The sequence below is a fragment of the Vombatus ursinus genome, unplaced genomic scaffold (genome assembly GCF_900497805.2).
Source record: "Vombatus ursinus unplaced genomic scaffold, bare-nosed wombat genome assembly UNPS02014791.1, whole genome shotgun sequence".
In the NCBI taxonomy this organism is placed as follows: Eukaryota; Metazoa; Chordata; class Mammalia; order Diprotodontia; family Vombatidae; genus Vombatus; species Vombatus ursinus.
This window is the reverse complement of record NW_020954569.1, coordinates 39,472,375-39,495,961: the sequence shown is the minus strand read 5'-3', so window position 1 is coordinate 39,495,961 and position 23,587 is coordinate 39,472,375. Positions and strand designations below refer to the sequence as shown.

Sequence of the window (23,587 nt, the reverse complement as noted above, 5' to 3'; positions counted from 1 at the left end):
AAGGACCTTACTAAACATATGAGGAAACTGGAGATCAGGAAGTTCCCTGGAAAACATCCCATCTCTGATTCTCTAGGATCCAAGTCTGGGGACTATTAGCAGAATTCTCCAGCTGATTTTAATCACAGCAATTTTGAGCAAGGAGAAAAGTACTCTCTAAGTTAACTGGGTCCCAAGCCATACAGGTCTTTATAGATTAAAGTCAACACTCGGAAGCAAATAGGAAGCCAGAGCAGATTATGGAGTACAGGTATAATAGACTCCATATGTTTTGGTCTACATTAGCCAATTTTTTTTGCAAATACATGGAAGTAAAGATCTCTCTTCTATTTTACTTAAAATATTGAGGCGTTCCAGTATGTCTCCTTATCTTCTCCCCACTCTGCCACAAAATATTTGTACATCCTCCTCACCACCTCAAAACATCATTTCTTTGGGCTCCCTCCCTCCTTTTCTTTCCCTCAGAGGAAGACTATTCCTCCTTTCCAAGTCTAATTAACCCACCTGAGTCAAAGATTCCATTTCTCTTGCATCTTTTAGTACTTATCTCTTAACAGCTTTGAGAAATCTCTCCCTCCAAGTGATGGCAATTTTGAGACACTCAATTTTGAGAGTTATGTAGATATTCAAAATTCCAATTAGGTGTCATGGCAAGTTTTATTGCCCACATGGCTTAGCAATACCACAGGAGGAGGCTATGTAGCACTTGACTGGACGAAAATCCACAAATACATGGAAGGATGTTTTATAACCTTTAAGCTCCTTCCACCTATATTAAAGTATCCCATAATTGTTTACAACTAATTTTTTATATTAAATTTCAGGAACCCATAATAAAGTGGGGCAGATTCCCTTGGATTTTTCCTATCTCTGGCAATCAGGTGGCCCATAGCAGTATTCAACCAGTAGATAACTGGTTCTTTCTTCTCTGTTCCTTTCTACCACTAAACCTGTGGTTTTGTACCTTCTTAACATTGAGCATTATAACATGGCACTGTACAGTTCATTATCCTATATCTTATTATCCTATATTTTATACCACCGGTACATTGGTTGTCCTTAAATGCAGATATGCTAGTGTTACACCCCTATTCAATAAACTCCAGTGCCTCCCTGTTGCCTCTAAGATAAATTATGCTTGGCTTTTAAAGCCCTTCACAACATAACCCCAGTCTATCTTTCTAGCAGCCTTAGATATCGCTCCCCTTCTCACAATCCATGATCTAATCAAACTGTCCTCTCTATTCCCCTCACATGGCACTCCATCTTACATCTCCACATGTCTTTGCACTAGCTGTCCCACATGTCTGGAATGTACTTCTTCCTTACACCCACCTCACAGACAACCTTACTTCCTTCAAGATACAACTCAAGGAAGACCTTCTACATAAAACTTTTCAACAGGGCCCTTTCTCCTTAACTACCTTGTTGTTTTGTTCTTTTTCTTTTTCTTCATATATACTTGTATGAGCATGTTTTCTCTCTCACTAAAATGTTTGCCTTGAGACCTAGGATTGTTTCATTTTCTGTCTTTATATCCCTACAGACTATTATGATGTCTGGAGCACAATAAGCCCTTAATAAATATTCATTGATCTTTCTTCAAACCTATAACACTAATTTTGCTGTAATCTGTGCCAAGCTCAAAACCTTGAACTCATCCTTGAAAGTTCTTTCCCTATCACCCTCTAAACTAATAGTACTATTGATTTGATTACTGTGCCTGGAACAAGAGAAGGAAATTGGTGGAAATAGAAGGGCAGGAGGCAGGAGGACATGTGGCAGCAGACAGATGGAAAGATGAGAGATGGATAAATGAATGGATGGGTGGGATGAAGTTATGAATGTGCTGCCAAGTTTTGTATGGAGTCTGGGGCTAGTTATGTATGTAGGCTAGATTGCTTTGTACTCACTCAGTTTTCAATCAAGATGTTGGGCTCAATTGTGGAAGTGACAAAAATGAATAAATTCACTCACTCAAGGACTAACAAATGGATTCTATGTGCAGAAATCCAATGGTAAAGGTGCTGTTTCAGGTAGGGAGAAGTGTAACAGCAGCAGCAGCAGCAGCAGCAGCATCCAGATAATATGATGCCTGAGTAGCTGGTTCATGGGATAGAAAGGTGAAGCATTCCATTTTTAACACTTTTGTTTATACTATTCTCACCTGAAAGGTATTCTCTACTTTCTACCTACCTAAGAACCTTTATGACTTAGTTGTCATGGAACTGTCACTCAAAGTCAATCAAAGCTTATATATTCAGTCACTACTTCCCTTTACTCCAGGAATACCCTTCACAAAACAGATCTAGTTCATTTACTCAATTCAGATAGTTTGTATGAGACTAAAAGCTGATTGACAACATTTCATCATTACTTAGCCCTGCCAAAGCAGACAGAAGCAAGTCGCTGCTACACCCCCACATAATCTCTCAAATCCCAAGGTAAAGAATACAATGACACAGGGAAGGCACAACACTCCCATTATGATCCATCCTCTAGGCTGGGGAGGGGGAAGCACTAACACATTCTCCATCACTGATAATCATGCATACTAGTAAGAGACCCCAAATCTGTGTATTTATGTCTGAGAATATCCAGTATGGAAGAGTTACTGAGTATTAAGTTATTGTTGTTTATCCTTTGTTCTCAAAGAGGACCAATGGCATCAGGAGGATGATGTCTTGACTTCAAATGACTTGGATTTAAGTGAGGTAGAGCTGTGCAAAGTCATCAGCCTCACTCTCTCCTCCAGAGTCATCTGAGTCCAGTGGTCAGGACTACTGGAGATGACCCCAGCTGTAGTGGGAGACCCTGGCCTTTTTAAGCTAAGGTCTTTCCCAGGTCCTAGTTTGTCTAGGCAAGAGGCTGGGCAAGAAATGAGTCAAAAGATGGCTTAGTTTGCCTCCTCAAAAGAAAAAAATTCAGTCTTGGAGGGAAAGACCCTAAGGGTTTCTCCAGTTAGTGAAGTATAGCAGGGGTGGGGTATGTGTGTGTGTGTGTGTGTGCGTATGCATATATGAGAGAGATAGACACAGAGACAGACACTGAGACACACGAGATATCTAAGTAGTATAGTATTGGATCTGAATTCAGGAAGTCCCCAGTTCAAATATGCCCTCAGGCACATACTGTGTGTAACAACATTTCTTGGTTTCCATTTCCTCATCTGTAAAATGGGGATAATAATAATAATAATACCTACCTCCAAGTGTTAATGTGTAGATAAAAGAACTTTGCAAACCTTAAATCACTAGATAAATTCTAGCTGCTATTGTTATTATTAATATTATCATATTATTCTAAATAATAACGATAATAAGATATCCCCCTCTTGCAATGTTGGAGAGATCCAGTGATTGTTACCTGAAATAAGCATCTGCTAGGTGACTTCTGAGGGACTCCAGCCCTTGGTAGAGCCAAGAAAGGGGTTTCATCTCCTCGCCCTATATACCACATATTCATTGGCCTCTTCACGTGTGTTACTTTGTAATTTTTTTAATCTTTGTATGTATCCATTCTATCTCATCAGTAGGTTATAAGCCTCTTGATTTTAGAGCTGATGCCTTAGACCTCTTTGGGTCCCTCATACCTAGTATGCATCCTTGAACATAGTAGATACTTGGGCATTGTGTGCTGGTAGGCTCATGATGGCATTATTCCAAAAGGTTTGTGTATATGCTATAATTGTGAGCTTTGTGTGTACTCTATAACCTTTTATGCCAAATATTGCTGCTGTTACTCAACAACATCTAGCCTTCTCTAGATTCTGAAATTCTACCTTCCATTCCAAGGGACCTTAAAGACCATATAGCTCAACAGCTCACTTTATAGATGAAGAAAATGAGGTCCATTAAGGTTCTCTTTGACATTCAAAACTCATATCCTGGCCCCTTCCTACCCTTCCAGCCTTCTTAAACTTTGTTGTTGTTGTTGTTCAGTCGTTTCAGGTTGTGACTCTTTGGCAAAGATACTGTAGTGGCTTGCCATTTCCTTCTCCAGCTGACTTTATATATGTCCTCCTCTCCATACACTCTCTACTCCAGCCATAATGGTCTGTTTGCTATTGTTTGCACGTGACACCATCTCCCATCTCCATGCCTCTCACTAGTTGTCCCCTATGCCTGGAATACTCTCCTTCCACCCTTCTGACTCAGAGTTTACCTGGTTTCCCTCCAGTCTCAGCTTAAATTCCACCTTCTACCAAAGGCCTATCTGTGTTTCTCCAGTTGCTAGTGCATTCTCTTCTAAGATTATCTTCTATCTATTCTGTCCATGGCTTGAACAGAGCTAGTTATTTACAAGTTGTGTTCTCAGGGGAATGCCTGGGTAAAGCCTGGCACTTCTTCTCAGAAGTGGAATGCCTCAGTGGATAAAGCCTGGGCTCAAGACAGTTCCTAACAGGAAAGAACAATTGTCAAATTAGTTATTATTCTGCTTAGATTTCAATTCCTAAAAGTAATTCCTTTTTATTTTAAGAAGTTGTACCTTTGGGGTGGCTAGGTGGTGCAATGGATAGAGCACTGACCCTGAAGTCAGGAGGACCTGAGTTCAAATCCGGCCTCAGACCAAACACTTGACCTGTGTGACCCTGGGCAAGTCACTTAACCCCAATTGCCTAAAAATAAAAATAAATAAATAAAAACAAAGAAATTGTACCTCATCTGTGGTCACTAATAAATAAACTACGTTTTGATTTAATAGGTATTTTTAAAGTTCACAAGTTTTGGATTTCTTCACAGAAGGCAAGGCTTGGCCAAATTTTAATATGGTAGCACCTTTAATAATGACATACAGTTTAAACTATCAAAAAATTGGATTTTGGAATTGAAGTATAAGCAGATGTGATTGTTATTTGCTCTCCTCACTGTGCATATTAGCCAGCATTTTAGTATTTTCCCAAGATTAAATTTTACAGAATCTGTTCCTGTTTTAAGGTGAGTCAAAGCAATTACCATGCCAAAGACTAGAGAGCCTCTGAGGATGTCTTCAAAAGAGGTCTACCACAAGTCATTTGTTCTATTTCGTATTTATAGCCACATCTTTACTCCTTATCACCAAACAAAAAACATTTACTCAAATCCCATTTCAGGCATGTATTTCTATGCATTGTCACCGAGTTATGCCTCTGTTGTCCCAACTATAATTGAAGAACATAATACTAACCTAAGTCAATTTTATTTATGGTAAATTATGATTTAACTAATAGCATTAATACTTAGAATATACAGAGCAATATTTGGTCCTATAAGTTGTCCACTGATAAACAAGTATTTGTTTTACAAATTTACAGTTAGTAAATAATTAGATAGGAGCTTTTTGCAGAGACAATGTCTCTAGGTCTATTTCTTCATCTGTAAATAAAGTAAAAAAACAAAAAACAAATTTGTAGAAGAGGGAATATATTAGATTATGTATAAGTTCTCTCCAAGCTCTAATGATTCTAAGTCCCTTAATTCTTCCCAAATAGTTGAATAAACTGCTTTTTACTGCATCCCTTGACTACACATGCTTGAAAAGATAAATGTGATTTTGGGTTCTTTCTGATAAATTGGGCTGAAGTTACACAAGTATAATGTATCTTTTGATTAGAGGATATGAACAATATTTATGGATACTATTGCTAATGGAAAGTCCCTCTTTACCCCAGGCCTTATTTCTCCTACTAGTCTGTAAGTTCCATGAAGGCAAGAACCATGATTTGTTGGTCTGTGTATTTCTGTAGGCGCTTATACATAGCAATCACTTGATGTTTTTTAGAATCAATGAATTGGTGAATGGATAAGATATGTCTAACTCCTCATTCAAATGAGGCTTCTAATCTATCATTGCTGAATATAATAATTATTGATTTTCTGTTATTGTTTTTAAAAATAATCAATGAGTAGCAATGTCACATTCATGAAATTTTTGCTTTCATTTGTCTCAATTACATTTTTTTTCTGCCCCTCATGTTTTCTGTCATCCCTCTTTGACTCAACATATGGCACTACAATAGCACTTTACTAAATGGTTCCCCCCAAAAAAGTAAAAAGACCAAATGCAATTCTCAGAGAACATAAATTATGTGGAAAGATTGCAGATTTGACCAATGAAAAACTGATTGCTTTACCAATTCTTGATTATACTAAATTATTGTGATAGAACAACAGTGTTCAGACTGCAAAATTGTGAATTTTCCTCTTTACAATAACCAGTTCGAAAAACTGCAATTAATCCACACAGGGAGCCACAAGGGTGTGTTCTTAGTTTATTGACTTGTACTTCCATGCCACCATTAGCCTTTAAGGAGCTCAAAGTGTTCAATTAATTCTCTTAACATTGCAGTTGAAAGCATGTGCAGCAAAGTAGACAGAATTGGCCTAGTCAGGAAGACTTGAGATTAAGGCCCACCTTTGTCACATACTGGCTAGGTGAAAAGTCACTTAACCTCTCAAAGTTCCAGGCAACTCTCTAAGATTATAAATTGCAGAGAAAGAGTCAGTCTGCATCAGTGGAAAAAGTTTCTACCCAGAAGCTGCCTACACTGATGAAATCACAGGCCTGGTCGAAACCAAAACCAAAAATTTCTAGGAGAAAAAAAAAGTCACGATCCTTAATTTCTCTAGAAAAGACATTGCTCATTGGAGAAATGGTGGTAAACTCTAGAACAATGGAGAAATAATTGGCCACAAATAGATTTCCGGGAGTAATGTGATTACTTTCACTTGGTAAAAGTGAATTTTAACTCGCCAATTACTTGGGGCTAGGGGGAGGTTAATGAAAAAAAGAAGAAAGGGTTTTATGCAGAAGGATTTCATGGTAGCCTTTCCTGCTTCATCAGAAAAAAAAAACATGTTCTTTTGTGTAATACATCTTTTTCTCTGAATTGCTTCCTATTTCTTGACAAAGCAAAAGCCCTATTTCAATTGAACTGCCATTGTGTATTTTGAAGACTTTTAATTTTTTAAGAAAAAAAGTTTGACTTCTTATAGGAATTTAATCTTTGAGATTGGGGGTAGGGGGAATTGGGGGAAAAGGCCAGTGTCTACAACCAGCTGTCCTTTTTTTTTTTTAAACCTGAAACTACTCTTTTAGTCAGCTACCTTGTCAGCAAACCTTTCATCATCTGTCAGAGCATGTGAATTCAGCTGTGTTGGTAAATTTCAAAATGTCAGTATAAGTTGTGTTCTAAATTGGGTTGGGCTATGGAGGAGGAGGAGGAGGGAAAGTGCATGGGTAATTCAGTTGCATAGACTCTGTATTGCTTTATACGACTAAAGGGAGAAAAAAATTAATTTTAAAGAATTTTTTAAGATAATGCATTTAAGTTCTATATTTTTAGTGGAGTTGTTCTTTGGTATCCTCCTTCAAAAGTCACTGTTTTTTATTACTCTATCTTTTTTTTTAGAATTAATTGAAAAAAACCAGAATTTGTTATAGGATAAGCATTGAAAATTAGAGATTTATCGCATGAACTAGCCCTCAGAATTCCATGTTTCTACCCCAAAATGCATATGTTTGTCTCATCTATCAGCTCCATAGTAGCATATAATAAAAGCAGACATAAAGTACTCAACTGCTCACAAAGGGCTAAGAGTACTTCTAACAAATTTGCTTACTTAAGCCCACTACAACCCTGTAAAGTGAGTGGTACAAGTATCTTCATTTTACAGATTAGGAAACTGATCCCAAGAGAGGAAACTGAGTAACTTGCACATAAATATACCTAGTAAGAGGGCCAGTTAGGACTGTCTCCCATTCCCAAGTCTTCTGATTCCAAATGCAGTGCTCTTTCCTCTAAACCAAGGGTTTTTAACCTTTTTTTTTTTGCATCATAGAAGGAGGAAGGAAACATGTATTTATTAAGTGCCTACTGTATTTATTACTAAGCTCAACACTGTGCTAAGCACTTTACCAATATTGTCTCATTTCATATTCATGGATTCATTTGGCAGTTTGGAGAAGCCTATGGATCCCTTCTGAGAATCATACATAAAATAAAATACATAAGATTAAAAAGCAAACAGTTATCAAAATATGGTTTAAAAAAAGTTCACAGAGACCAGGTTAGAAACCTCTGCCTACCTCCTTCTGAAGGTTTCCATGCTTCCCCAATTTCCAAACTCCCTCAGTCTTAATCCTTGGTAAGAAGTTGATCTGAACAAATATTTCCTATTGCCACCTGGATGCCTTGTTTCTGGTTGTGCAAACCTGAATATATGGAGTCATTTGGCTCATTTTCAGTCAACTGAAAATTCCACAGCTAAAATCTTAAACAACTCTGGGGAGGAAGAAGGAGGCTTAGAATAGGGCGTTCATTTCCAGTCTCTCGAAGAATGCTAGCAAGCTCAATGTATACGTTACATTCACATGTAAGAAGAAGCAAGTCCTGAAACTTGCCAGGTCTTGAGTGAGGTTTGTCACTTTGCATTTCCTAGAGATTCCTGCCATTTGGAATCAGCATGTCACTTTCATTGTTTCTTTTCTTTCTTTTTTTTTCTGGCTTACACTTCTTATCATTTCCCATTGTATCTCTATTTAGAGTATAATTTCAAACTCAAACTGAAACATAACTCAAGTGCAAACTTATTATTTGGAGTTTCTTGGGAAAGCTGGCCCAAGCTTTCTACCTAGACTGAGTATCTTGGAATTAAAAAGTATTATATTGGGATGTTAAGAAGATTTGATCTCCATAGTGGCCTAATTGATCAGCAATCACAAGGCAGAATAAATATACTAAAAGTGGGGAGCAGAAGTTATCATAACTACACAAATACCAAAAATTATTCAAGAAGAGATAAAAGATGTAGTTAATTAAACTCAGATATTCCATTGGTCCTGTGTAGTGCTTTATCATCTATTTTGCTCTTTGTCCACAGGACAGATGACCACAAAAGAAGGCTGTTACCGAGACATGAGGCTTCAAGTAAACACATCATTTTGCAATCCAAGGACTCGACCAGTTACAGGAGTTATACCTTGTAAAATGCCAGCCTGTCCTCCCAGGTAAGAAGCTTAGTTTTGACTTTTACATTCAAGTTACCATAGATGCCATTGGAAATCAAGTACTTGAGCTAAGGATAGTTTTATTTAAAAAAAAAGCAAAAGACAAAAGCAACATTGCAAGATTTTTGCAAGAGATCTATATATGAAACTGTAGAAACTTTCAATATTCTAAAGGGATAGCAATAACCACAAATAGGGAAATGGATGAAAACATGATATTTTTTCTTTGTAACTTCTCTACTTGCTGTGCTTTATACCATTTTTTGTTTTAGGTATAATAATGAGATAGAATAATATTGAAGTATCATAACATCATATGTATGTAGATGTATGTTTATGTATATACATACATATATGTACATATATCAAGAATTAATGTTACAAAGCATAGGCTGATGTGGAACTCTAGAGGGTTTTTTGTTTTTGTTTTTGAGAATTATAGTTTTGTGGAGAGTGGGAAGAAACATAAGAGGTGAATTAATCCATAGTCCAACTCAAAGCCCGATGAAGGAAGGTCTCCTTATGTCATGTCTGACAAATGATCATCCTTCCTCTGCATTAATACTCCAGTAATATAAACTACAAAGCAAATATAAATTACAGAGCAATCCGTGACTTTAAATTAGAAATTGTGAATATGGAAATAGTGGAAGTTTCCTGTAATTCATTTACTGGATGCAGAGCTGTCTTATGAAGGTCAATGATGTCTATTTAAAAATTGTACCCTTTTAAGTTTTACTTTGCCACACAAATGGGCAAGAATTGAAGAATAAAGAGTTATTCCCATTAGTCAGCTAGTATTTATTAAGTGTCTGCTAAGTGTTAGGCACTGCACTAAATTCTGAAGATACAAAGGAAGGTCAAAAACAAACAAACAAGAAATCAGTGTCTGCCCTCAAAGAGCTATGTAAAAACAAGATAATTGGATAAACTGGAAGAGGCCATCAAGAGAGGGAAGACACTAACATTAAGGGGGTTGAAGACAGACTTCTTGTAGAAGGTGGGACTTTAGCTCAACCTTGAAGGAAACTAGAGAAACAAGGAAGTGGAGATGAAGAGGGAGTTTTAGTCATGGAAGGTGGCAGGGGTGCAGTCAAGGAAAATGCTTGGAGTTGAGAGATAGCATGGCATGTCCAAGGAACAGGAATGTGAGGGAGGAGAGGATCAGACATAAGAAAATTAGAAAGTTGGGAATAACAGTAATGGTTATTATCATTCTTAATAATAACTAGCATTTTATATAGTGCTTTACAGGATATAAGATTTCTTTATATTGTATTCTAGAAACAATAAGAAACCACTGGCATTGATTAAATTGGGTGGGGGTGGGGTGGTCAGACTTGAGCTTTTAGAAGATCAGTTTGATAGCTGAGTGGACCAGAGTATGAAGAAATTTGGCACAGACTGATCAGCAGATAATTAGAATAGTTTAGGCACGAGGTGTTGAGGGCCTGGTTTAAAAGAAATGAAGAGGTTTCTAAGGTCCCTTTTAGCTCTCTATTTATGATCTTATGTAACTTTTCAAGTTAGTTTACTACTACTTTCATATGCTTGACTGATTAAACTCTAATCTGCTCTTTGCATCCACTACCTCATTTGCCACTCAACTGAGCCCTTATGCAATCTATCCTCTCTTTCTCTCACTTTACTGAAATTATTCACTCCAAGGTCACCAATGATCTAATTGCCAAGTCCATTGGTTTTTTCCTCAGCCCACCTTTTCCTTAAGCTTTCTTCAGTATTTGATTCTGGTGATCATGTCTTCCTTTTTTTAATATTTTTCCCTCTATCTGTTTCCCTAACTCTGATTCTTCTACCTCTCTGACCACTATTTCTCAGAACTTTCGTTGATTTTTCTCCTGATGCCCATACATTTGGGTATATCTTAAGATTATTTTGAACCATATTTTCTCTTTATATTCTGTTCCTTTATAATTTCTTCTATTCCCATGACTACAGGAAGATAAATTCTGTCACTGAGTACTTGGGACATGTAGGGGAAGATGGCTAGCAGGCATTGAAAATGCAAAACTTGCGTTTAGGGGAGAGGTTAGCGGTAGAGATGCAAACTTGGAAATCATCTGTATAGAATAATGCATATTAACAAGTGAAGTGAGCCTGGGCAAAAAACAAACAAACAAACAAAAAAAAACAACAACTTTGAGAACAGTATTCCTTTGCAGTCATCAAAAGGACCATCTTTAAAAAACAGGTGGTTTACTTTACACTAATGGTCAATTTTCCTTTCATAATGTTGCTTGATACGTATGATAAAGTTGAGCAGAAAATTTGCAGGTTTCATTACAATTCCATCCAAATATTGCTTGTAATGCCCTTCTTGACCAATGTGTCACTGGAACAACTTGAACTACAGGATTCACATAAATCCTATGTAAACTTCATCTTCACTGACAGTCCCTCCACTCCTGTCAGTTCTCCCCCATTACCTAACCAGCTTGTAAGTTTCCTTCCTCCCCATTCCCCTGCCTATTAAAAATTCTTAGATTAATGCTGGCCCCAAACCCTGTGCACAAGTTTTATGGTAAATGATTCTTATCATCAAATACATTCAATGAGTAGCAGGAAATTCTAAAGACATGGACCTTTGAAGCAACAAGTTAGTTCTTTTGGTTAAAGAATACTCTTACATATTGTATCCCATTTAAGCCTCATATCAAGTATGTGGGAAAGTTAGGGCAGGTATCATTATCCCTATTTTGCAGGCAAGGAAACAATCTCAAAAATGTTGTGATTTCTATGAGATCATATAGGTGCTGGACCAGAAACCCAGTTTATCTGATTCCCAATTCAGGGGTCTTTATGCTATACTATATTAACTAGGAGAGTCTGGTTCACAGAAACTGGCCCAGTTCTCCCTTTTCATCATAAGTTGTGTCTGTAGGGTACTGTGAAAACTGCAGAGTCCTTGTGCACTGACATACACTCCTGCCAATGGATATCTGAGGAACCTCTGCCCCTGTTCCCTCAGTATGCAGGTGAGGTCCAAGCCTGACTTCATCTGCTAGGTAAAAAGAACAGAAATAGCAAATCATTAAGATCTAGCTCAGAATAAAAGGATTAAGAATTACTAAATGAATGCTGGTTCCAAATGGAACCAATAGGCATTGTTTAAAAAGACAGACTAAGTCCCTCAGAGAAGAAAGATAGGACCATTTGGCACTTTCCATGATAGCTACCAAATGTATACATACCACCAATGTGCCCAGCCCTAAAAAGTGATCATGAACATCTATTCCTACTGGAGGCCCCTTCCAAGCTGTCTCTGATCCCTTATCTTTTTTTCCCTTTCCCACAAAACAGAGACAACCTAAAGCCACTTTATGCAGTATTAGCTTTTATTCTTTTCTACCTAAGGCCCTGCAATAAGAGGAAAGACCTGAACAGTGTATATTAAGTTATTGTTTATTTGTTTGTTGGGGAAGAGGGGAGGTAGACAAGTGTTGCTGTTCATTATTTTGCTGCTCAAATGGTGTCCTGAAGGAATCTATGTAAATGGTTTTCTCCTGGTCTTGTTCTCATCAGGTGTTTTTGACTTTTAATTTCATTTAATTGCTTGTTTCTTCATCCCAAGATTAGTTCAATTTAATAGGACAAATATTTGTGTTTGTACCCAATGTGAATGTCCAAATTCTGTCTAATTATATCCTGGCTCTGTGAGCTACTAAGAATTGCTGCCATTTGGGAATATTCAAGATTTGTACAAGGAATTCCAATGCATAAATTTTCACTACCATTGAGGGTGGAAGACCTGTAGCTTGGGTGCCATAACTTTGAGCAGCGATTTGCATAGGGTTCATAAGTTTTCCCAATGTGCATAGTGAAGCACATATTGCTAATTTATACCCCTATTACAACACTTTTACGCACCTGAAAGCATGTAGGCAACCCTATGAGGTTTTTATATACCCAAGAGAACCTGACTCAATAGTCATCTTTAACGTAGATGGTCATGAAGACTATGCAAATAGCTTTATAACAAAAAGAGAATTGCAACAGAACAAATTATCATGGGATCATTCTGCCAGCTGGCTTAAGTGATCTACAAATGCAGGTAGTTCAGGATAATTTAGGAATATCACATCATGGTCTGCTGAGACAGGATATGAGACTGCATGATTATCTGGTAAAATGATCATCCCATCAGTGTACTGGGGAGAAGAAAGAAGTCAGGTCTTTGCTTCATTCCTGGGAACTGATTATGCTACTATCTTTACTCGTCTTTCCCTCTATCAACCATGTGTTTAACTTTTTTTCCCCTAATTAACATGAGAAAATAAATGTAACTTTTTAAAATTCCTTCAGCATATAATTGAATTATAAATAAGATTGATATAACATAATTTATTCCATTTATAATTATTTTACCTATAATTTATTCCATTTATGATAATGACAAAATTGTTATACTTTTCTAGCCTTCTGCTGAACCAGAAACATACTTTGGTTCCTGATATTCATTTAGCCATGCTTCATATATAAATCTCACTTATTGAGATAATGAGCCAGAATCCATCTAAATTACTAAATAGTCTTAGATAAATGTAATATTTTGGCTTTCAAGTACATATACCCCTGAGAAATAGTGACTTAGTGACCCTTGTTAAACAGGGTCAGTGTATACCATTAATTAATAGATAAAAAATTATTGGGGTTTATCTAACTGATATTACAAATATAGAGATTAGAAAATTTCAGAGAAAACTATTCTAAGTAGGTTAAACTTTTTTTTAATATATCGATTCATTTGGCAAATGCTTTTTCATGGAGCTAGTATAAATATGAATTTTACCCTAGAAGATTAACTAGAGATAGGATAGGGACTAACCTTGTGATTACATTTGTATAGGATACTATCTGATGAAGAGTTCGATCTTCCAATGCAGGTTGGTACTTTCTCTGCAACTTAAGATTTAGAAAACTGCCTAGAGCACCAAGAGATTAAGTGACTTGCTTACTTGGTCACATAGCTACTATGTGCAGAGGTGAACTTGGATCCAGGTCTTCCTGGCTTTAAGGCTGGCTGTCTAACTCCTACACCACTCTACTCTCTTAGACTAAGGGAACTGTGACAAATTTTAAAATAATAGGGTTAAAATTAATGAGAGATTAACTGCAGTATCCAATATTAATTGCTAATTAGCAAAGAATAAAATACCTGTAGAGTCTCATCTAAGTGTACCAAGCTAAGAAGGATTTAGGGAAGCAATGGCATAAGATGGCCTAGGACAGGAGTTCTTAAACATTTTTGTCTCATAGACTCCTTCATTAATCAGGTGAAGCCTATAGAATCCTGATCATGTTTTTAAATGCATAAAATAAAATACATAAGATTACAAAGAAAACCAATTATACTGATATATAGTTATCAAAATATTTTTAAACAATTTTACATACCCTAGCTTAAGAACCCCTGACCTAGGGGAAGACAGAGTTAAGAAAAGTAAATCAGAATCACAAAAGTGTTATTTCCCTACCTCCCCCCAAAAAAAAGTTGTAGAAAGAACTATGCCATTCAGTTCTCTTTTTTGAAGAATTTTTTTTAATAAAAGCATTGTTTTTCTCTTTCTTTCTCATGTTTAAAGCCATGTTTCCTCACTAATAAATTTTTCCCATGAGTCCTATAATAGAAAGAAACCTAAGACCCTAGCAATGTCAGTAGGGGAGGGCAAAGCTCTCCTCTGTCCTGGGGTTTTCTTATATATACATTACCAAAACGGGGGAAGTCTTTCCTTTTGTTAGGGAACCACAGATAGGAGAGAAGAAGATACTGATTAGGTCATTTCTTCTCTTTCCTGTCTGTTCAGTATTATTCTTTAGGGCATACTTCTTCTGTCTTGTCTACTCCAGTTTTAAATATATCATTCATTGCCTTCCACATGAGGCCATTTGAAATTTTATTAGGTTTCAAAAGCAGAGTGATTTTCCTGATGTTGAGTCAAATTTTCCTTATCATTGTTTTATCACCAACTATCATCTGACCTCTTGCATTAATTCAATTCACAATTTATCCCAGAGCTTTTTATACTCACATTAACATATGAATGTTAAAAATTCCATACTTGATCAAAACAATTAACCCTGACATGGGTGCCTACAGGCTTCTTTGTTCATTGTTTAAAATTCCTTCACAGCCCATCTCCATCATCCTTGCTAGGTGTATTGCTCACAGCTCCCTTTTTGTGCACTATGTGTTATGCGTAGACTTACCACTGTTTTTTATACATGATACTCCATCATTGTGCCTTTACATTGGTGGTATCCCATACTTGAAATTCACTCTGTCCTCCCTTCTATATCTTAAGGCTCGCTAGTGCCACCTGCTAAATGAGGCCTTTCTCAATCACCGCTAGCTGCTGGTGACTCTCCCCAACCTCTCCCCAAAAATTATCTTGTAAATGTTCTTCATTTACTTATATGTTCCACATAAGAGTCTCCTCAAAGGATTAACATTCTTTAACACATTAAACTATTCTTTTCTGTATAATGCATCTAAATGTATCTAAAATCTATTTTCAACTTGTACAGCATTAACAAGTCTCATAACGTATGACCTACTATATAAAGTAGTCCATATTTTTACTTATATTAAAACTGAGTCCTTCAAAGGGTGTTTCTTACCTTTGATATTCTGGAATATGGTTGGTAAAGCCTTGCCTTTTTTGACTAATCTTTATATGGAAACTTTTTCATTATCTCAGTCATTTTAGTTGCTTCTCTCAAGACAGTTTCTAGTTCTAGTAACCTTGGGCATTATCATTTAATCTGTTTCTTCTTCTGAAAAAAAAAAAGAGAGAGAGGATATTTGTTTCGGCTGTGTTTTTTGTTTGTATGTGTGTGTGTGTGTGTGTGTGTGTGTGAAATGAGTGTATAGAAAGAACTTTGTAACTATCAACTATTTTTAAAATATGGTCTATTATTATCTCTAGTTTCCAAAAGATGAAACTGAGGATCAAAGTGATATGACTAGGAGGCAACAGAACCCAGGTCTTTGTATTTCTCTACTTCTTTCCGCTGTTCCTTCTGATTTATAGGCTCCTTCGAAGTGATACCAAAGGTTTTATCACCATTTAAACCGTAAAAGTATTGAGTAAATATCTCCAGGGAATATTTGATTCAATAAATTAATTCAAAAAAGTTTACTGAGAGGCTACTTTGAGTAAGATGCCAAGATTTCTTTCCTGAATCCTAAATGCTAAATCAAATTTCATCACTTTATAAATTTAGTTTCAGTCATTGTCATACTATACTATCTTACATTTGAAGATTATTAGCCACTGTTTTGCTCTTAGAGGTTTATAAAACATTTCTGGGAGTTTGTCCCAATTAGCTCAGCAGTTTTTCATCATAATGTTGTCTGTATATTTGAAGATGTCATTTTGTGTTTCCACTTCCATATCATTTATGACAGCAACGGATAAAATTGGTCCCAGAACCAATCCCCAAGAGATTCTTTTGACACTTTTCCACCAAAAGAAGGACTTGTATCCTGACCATCTCTTTCTTAATAGTTCTGTATTCATGATGGTATGTTCCCACAAGTCCCATAGAATCATTTGGGAGGAAGGAGAGGAAGAAGGAAGGAAGGAAGGAGGTCTTTGATTATTGTTAATGTTTTGCTCTTTTAGTTAATATTTACTCTTTTAATTGTTAAAATTTTAATCTTTCAAAGGATTTTTGAAAGTTTAAATAAATCATTTCCACTGACTTTCCTTTGTCCAAATACTCATTAACTTCCCCAAAGTACAATTTTAAGGGGTTGTCAGGTTTTCCCTCATGTATTTTTAGTGAAGCTACATGCATTTAGTTATTCATTTTCTTATTAAATCATTCCTGTCAGCCCTACAATCATTTTATTGTTCTTTTTTTTAAGTATACTCCACTGTGTCTCATTAAATGAACTGTCTAACATTGGGATAGCCAAACCAAATGACTTGATTAGTATACTACTATTCACTACATCCTGTTCATTTATTTAAGTGAAGAATCAAATTCCCAAGAATACAGCATTCTGAAAGAAACCATCATGAGTTTGAGGAAAAGAGGTTAGGGTATGAGCAGTTAGAATAACAGAGTCAAGCTATAATGAAGATAAATTCTAGCATCACATTTGAAGAATAAGCTGAAAATTATAGGATAAGAGTATCCTCCATTCATAACAATGAGTTACTTCTATAAAGTTCATTAGGTTTTAAGGAAATTTACACAGTTTCTCTTATTTGATCATCACAAATGCCTGAATGGTACAAAAGAAGGTAATTCTTCTACTCCATCCTCCACACGGCTCTCAGAGTGATTTTTCTAAAGCATCAATCACTCCCTTATTCAATAAATTCCAGTTGTTCTAAAATCAAATATAAACTCCTTTGATATTTAAAACTCTTCACAATCTCACTTTAACTTTCTTTCTAGCCTTATTATCCTTTGTTTCCTTTTATGCACAACCAAATTTTCTTTACTAATACTCATACATGGCATGTCATCTCTCATCTCTGTAACTTTACAATGAATGCCCCTCATGCCTAGAATACATTCCTTCTTCAACTCCATCTCTTAGAATACTTAATTTCTTTCAAGGCACAGCTCAAGCATTGTCTTCTACTTGAAACCTTTACTGATTCCCCTAGCTGCTAGTTTCTTCCTCCTAAAGTTATCTTATTATCAAAAGAGATATAAATGAGGGCAGCTAGGTGGTCTAGTGGATACAGCACCGGCCTTGGAGTCAGGAGGACCTGAGTTCAAATCTGGCCTCAGACACTTGACACTTACTAGCTGTGTGACCCTGATCAAGTCACTTAACCCCATTGCCTAGCCCCCCCAAAAAGAGATATAAATGTATAGATGATAGTTATAGATAACTATATAGTCTATTTGTATAGATATAGATATAGATAGATATAGATACATTTGTCTTCCCCAATTAGATTGCACTCTTCTTGAAGGCAGGAGAGTCTTTGTGTCTCCAGTGCCTAGGAAAATGCCTGGCACATAAGAAGTATTTAATAAATGCTTGCTGATTGGATGATTATAGGTGAGGAAACTGAGTTTCATAAGTTAAATGCCTTGCTCAAATTCACATAGCTAAAGATAGAAGACCTGGAACTCACATCCAGATTTTCCGACTTCAAGTCCAAATTTCTCTTTACTTTACTGTTATCTATAGCTGAGAGAACACCTCAGAAGGCATAGCTTCACGTGTTTAGACCACTGAACTAAAATTTGAGACACATAAAGTTAGACAACAATAGAAACAATGAATTCATGAACATAGCTTCCTAATCTACTATCCTTGACATCTTTTAAATACATTGAATCACTGGACATGAAACAGGAGAATAAGGAAAAGAGGAAAGCATTTTGATTCGAAAAGACTCAGGCTGAAATTCATCATTATTAGTCAATACAATCGATGAAACAAGTCAATTTTACATAATAAAACACAGGAATTAAATATGTCAATCTTTACCAATTGCCTTTTGATTGAGCAATTTCATCAGGGAAATCAAATTTCCTGAAAACAATTTTCCAATTGTTTCCTTTTTTTCCTATGAATTCTATGATTCTATGATTTTTTTATGATTAACCATGGCCTTATCCAGGCTGCCGACAAAGCTTTTCAGTTGCCCATTCATTGGGCAGAAAACCAAAAGTTTCATTAGGAAACAATGAAAATGTGACTATTTTATTAAAATAACTCTCCCTTGGAGGCTCCTGTGGCTGATCTCCAAAACTGTCAGTGGTCTGTCAACCTATTCTGAGTAACTTCATGACCTCACTGGGGCTCAGTGGGATGCAGATGAGCAGATTGCCTTGTAGAAGAGTTGGTGCCCTTGCTAATTTCTAAAGGGCATGATTCAGGACGGTACAGTTTGGTGTTTCATATTCATGTCTTAGAGAGATCTCCAAGGCATTGTGGTGGCCAGAGCCACAGGACCTTTAAAATACCTAAAGCCCTAGCATTTTCTTTTTAAAATTTAAATGAAAAATGAAAACTTCTGTAGTGCTTTTCAGAAACCCCCAAGCTCTTTCTGTCAGCAACCAAAGGCATGCATGTATTGTGGAAGGCTAACAATGTTGGATTACTGTCAAAATGTAGGGTCATTAGACTAATGAAATCCCCTGAAGTCGTAAATCTCTTCAGGGTGCAGAATGTTTGGAGTTCAGGAGTTCTGTTGTGAGATGAAGATGATTCTAAAATGTCTGAAAGTCTTTTGCCAGCAGGAGCATCATGGCTAAATAATGAGGCATCAAATTCGACTTACTCCTGTGGGATGGAGATGAGCCAGAAATCTTTGATTTCCTCTGCTCCTCCCCCAGAAGGTGCACCTTCACACTGAGGTTGAGGCAGACACACCATGCAGTTATCCCACTGGCATACCAAGGCTCCAAACTGGGTTTCAGCACGAATCAGGCATTTTTATCACTTGCTTTTGAACCAAGAGCCATAAATCACAATAATATTTCTTTCCTTTGTGTTGCTCAATTCAGCTAAGTGGAGTAACTCTGCTATGATTTGGCGAGAATAACTATCCATTTTGCTACATTTTTATATTATAAACACTGGTAACATACCTGTCTGAATGATGTATATAAGCACGACAGAGAGGAAATGCATTCCAAATGTTAAACTATGATTTTTTTTTCTTCTTCTTTTTAAAATATTCTACTACATCAGCATAGGAGATATGAACAAGTGTTAGTGTGAATGAACACTTTCTTTCAACTTAGGCATGCAGTTCAAAAGTAGCCACACTTCTCTCATGGCCTGTGTCTAAGATTTTAGTCACCAGAGTGTGTAGGCCTAGCTCTGGGTGTTAAGTTATAAATGCATTAGGCACAATAATGATAATACATTTGAATAGTGTTTATAATTTAGAAAGCCCTTTCACATCCATTACTTCCCTTGGTGCTTACAACAATCTTGAGGTAATAAGGGGAGATTCTAATCATAACTAGCATTTTCTGTGTCTGGGACAAAGTTTAACAAAGTTTAACAAGCAGCACAAGATTGCCCTCAAATTCACTGGGGGGAAAGAGATAGAAAGAGATAGACACTAGCTACTGTTGGTAGAGACTCCAGGGTACAGTGAAGATATTCTGCTATAGTGGCTGTGGGAGAGGAGATCACCTGGGAAGCAGCAGCCTGTGGGAACAGGAACTAGGAAGAAGTATGAACCAATTTTGTAGCTTTCTATTTTAATTAGTTGTTCTTGTCGCTTAGCTGCTAAACTCAGATGTTTCTGCACTCTATAAACTCTAGAACTTTGAACAAAACCCCCTTGCCCTTCCTTAGTTACACTCTGAAGCTGACAGAATCATCGGAGCTGAAAGGGTACTCATTTATAAAATGAGCTAGAGAAGGAAATGGCAAACCATTCTAGTATCTTTGTGAGAAAAATCCAAATGGGGTCACAAAGAGTCAGACACAACTGAAACAACTGAACAACAAAGAGATCATACAATATGTCTACCCAATGCAGAATCCTCTCTACGATATCCTTGACAAGTGGTCATCTAAGCTATGCTTATAAATCTCTTCTGGAAGGGATCTCATCTCAAAAACAGGCCATATCATCTACACTTAGCTTTAACTGTTGCAAAATCCTTCTTTATATTGATCTGAAATCCATATTCCTATAACTTGTGATCCTCGTGATGCCCATTAGAACTATGAAAAAAATTAATCATTCTTCCACGAGAATTCTTCAAATATTTAAAGATATTTAATATGTCCATCATATGTCTTCTCTAGTTCTAATCACTGGTGCATTCAATATTTTCACATATTGGCCAAATTGAACCCATCTCCCCAGGAAATATTTCAGTCCTATAGGGTCCCTCTTAAAAATTAGTGGCTAAACCCTAATTGGATTGTCCCATTATTGTCTGTCCAGTTCAGATAATAGTGAGACTATTACCTCCTATGTCCTAAGAACTATGTTTTTCTTGTTGTGGGGTGAGTTCATATATTTAGAGATGGAAGAGACATTAGAAATCACATAGTATCACAGGACAATAGTCTTAGAGGCATCTAGGTGGTATAATGTACAGGGTGCTGGACTGCAGTCAGGGAGACCTGCATTCATATCTGACTTCAGATATTTAATAGCTGTGTGGCACTACTCAACTCACTTTCACCTACTTCAGTTTCCTCATTAATAAAAATGGGGATCATAGTAGCAACTACCTCTCAGGGTGGCTGAAAGATTCAATGAGATAATATTTGTAAAGCACTTTGCAAACCTTGAAGTTCTACATAAACGCTTGTTGTTAGCTCTTATTATTAGAACTGTGAAGGGACTTCAGAAATCATTTAATACAAAATGTTTTCTGTCCTAGCTCCCTCATCCCGTACTGTGCTATTGATTATTTAAAAAAAACAAAATACAAGACTATTGAATTTCATCTTGTTTTATTCCAAGGCATTAAGATGTTTTTGCATATTGATTCTGACATGAAAGAAATAGATTTTAAATTCTTATGATGGGTCAGGCATTGTTATCAAATCAATTAGCCCCCTCCTTTCCCCCATCCCAGTTTTTTTGACATCCACATGTATAATAATGTTATCTGTGCTTTTTTTGAAGGCATAGATACTGAACAGGGCGAAGCTGGTATAGAGCCATTGAGAACACAATTAAATGCTTACTAAGGTCACATCATTCTATTAATCCACATCCCTTGAGTCCATTTGTTCAGTCAGTGACAAATGCACCTACCTATATTTTCATGCAGCCCACATCTCTGTATTTTCTCCCTATCACTTTTGTCTAAGCAGTGTCATGAGAGGTGGTTAATAATTACACAGGAGAGGCAGTGTGATCTAGTGTCAAGAGCACTAGATTTGGATTCAGAAGATCTGCAGGCCAGTCTCAGGTCTAGTGGTTGCCACTTGTGCGACCATGGCATATGATTTCACTTCTCCTGGCCTCTCTTTCCTCATCTGTAAAATAAGAGGATGGGCCTGGGTGATGCCTAAAACCCATTCTAGCCCTAGATCCTATGAAAAGAAGGAAACAAACATTTACTAAACACCTACTAAGTGCCAGGTACTGTGCTGAGTACTTTACCAGTATTACCTCATTTTATCCTTACAACAGTTGAAGAAACTGAGGCAGACAGCGCTTAAGTGAATTGCCCAGGATCACCTAACTAGTAACCATCTGAGATTGGATTTGAGCTCAGGTCTTCCTGACTCCATGTCAAGCATTCTATCCACTGTGCTACCTTATGGCCAGTGTTATTTCATGTATACCCCTTATAGCAACAGAGAAGGAAAAAGTAAAATTCAGTGTGTCTAACATGTCCTTTTCAGGTAAGGAAAAAGGACAATAGGATATCTAGTATTTTTATATAGGAGCATAAAGAGGATTCCTTTATATTATATTAAATTCAAATAAAATACTTGAGGAATGGGATGTTTTAATAAGCTGGGTTTTCAGACTGAGATTAGCCAAAAACTATTTGGTTCAACTTTGTTGTTTAAAACCTTTGCAAAGGTTGTTAGTAAATGTTCTTCCCTTGGCAGCTATTTTTTTTGCTTCTAGAGTGCCTCAGGTGTATCATTCTGAATATAAATTCACACAGTATTCAGAACTATATAGGAAGATGAGATGTGATGGTCAGTTTGCTGGCTGAAGAGTTAGGAAGTTGGAAGCTTACCTCAGATATTTCCTGGCTATGCAACCCTTGACCAGTCTCTACTTCTTTGGGCTTAAGTTTCCATTTTTATTAAATTGGGATGATAACAATATATACATATATACATGTATATTCATATAAAATACATATGCACACACATATATATATGTATATGTCTGTGTATATATGTATGTGTAAAACTTGGCAAACCCTAAAGGGCTATGCAGAGTGTGTGTATACCTACATACATACACACACACACATATATACACATATACAGGGGCCATCTCCAGTCATCCTGATGAATATCTGGTCACTGGACCCAGATGACTCCAGAGGAGAAAGTGAAGCTGATGACCTTGCACAGCCTTCCTTCACTCAAATCAAAGTCAATTGCAAGTCATGTCATCATCTTCCTGATGTCATGGTCCTCTTCGAGAATGAAGGACAAACACAACAACAACATAAACACACATACTATATAAAGTGCATGTATGTATGTGTGTATATATATTATATATGTATATATGTATTATATATATATGATACATATATACATATATACATACACACACATATATATATATATAAGCTTGGCAAACCTTGAACCCTAAAGGACTATACAGTGTCCCAAAAGTGTTAGTGCAGCTTTAATCTTTAATAACTTGAAATTGCACTAACTTTTGGAACACCCTATATTCATTTGAGCTATTTTTAGATATAGGAAGTATAGGAAGACATACAGAAGACTTATTTATCCTGGTCCTGCTTTCATAAGAAGAAATTGCCAGTTATTCTGAACCTTAGCAGTCTTACAAAATAGTAAAATTATCAAGGATAACAAACAATGATCTCTAATATTTTGCCTTCCCATTGCTACTTAAAAGCTTAAATCTCTCTCTCTCTCTCTCTCTCTCTCTCTCTCTCTCTCTCTCTCTCT

General features: G+C 36.5%; 1 protein-coding gene across 1 annotated transcript in view; it reads left to right on the top strand.

Annotated features, from left to right (window-relative positions):
• Positions 1-23,587, top strand: part of ADAMTS16 (ADAM metallopeptidase with thrombospondin type 1 motif 16) — a 239,429-nt gene that overhangs the window by 154,283 nt on the left and 61,559 nt on the right. The window contains exon 18 of the mRNA XM_027869000.1: positions 8,862-8,988. Within this exon, the coding sequence (XP_027724801.1) occupies positions 8,862-8,988 (127 nt within the window). The remainder of the gene's footprint in view (positions 1-8,861; positions 8,989-23,587) is intronic.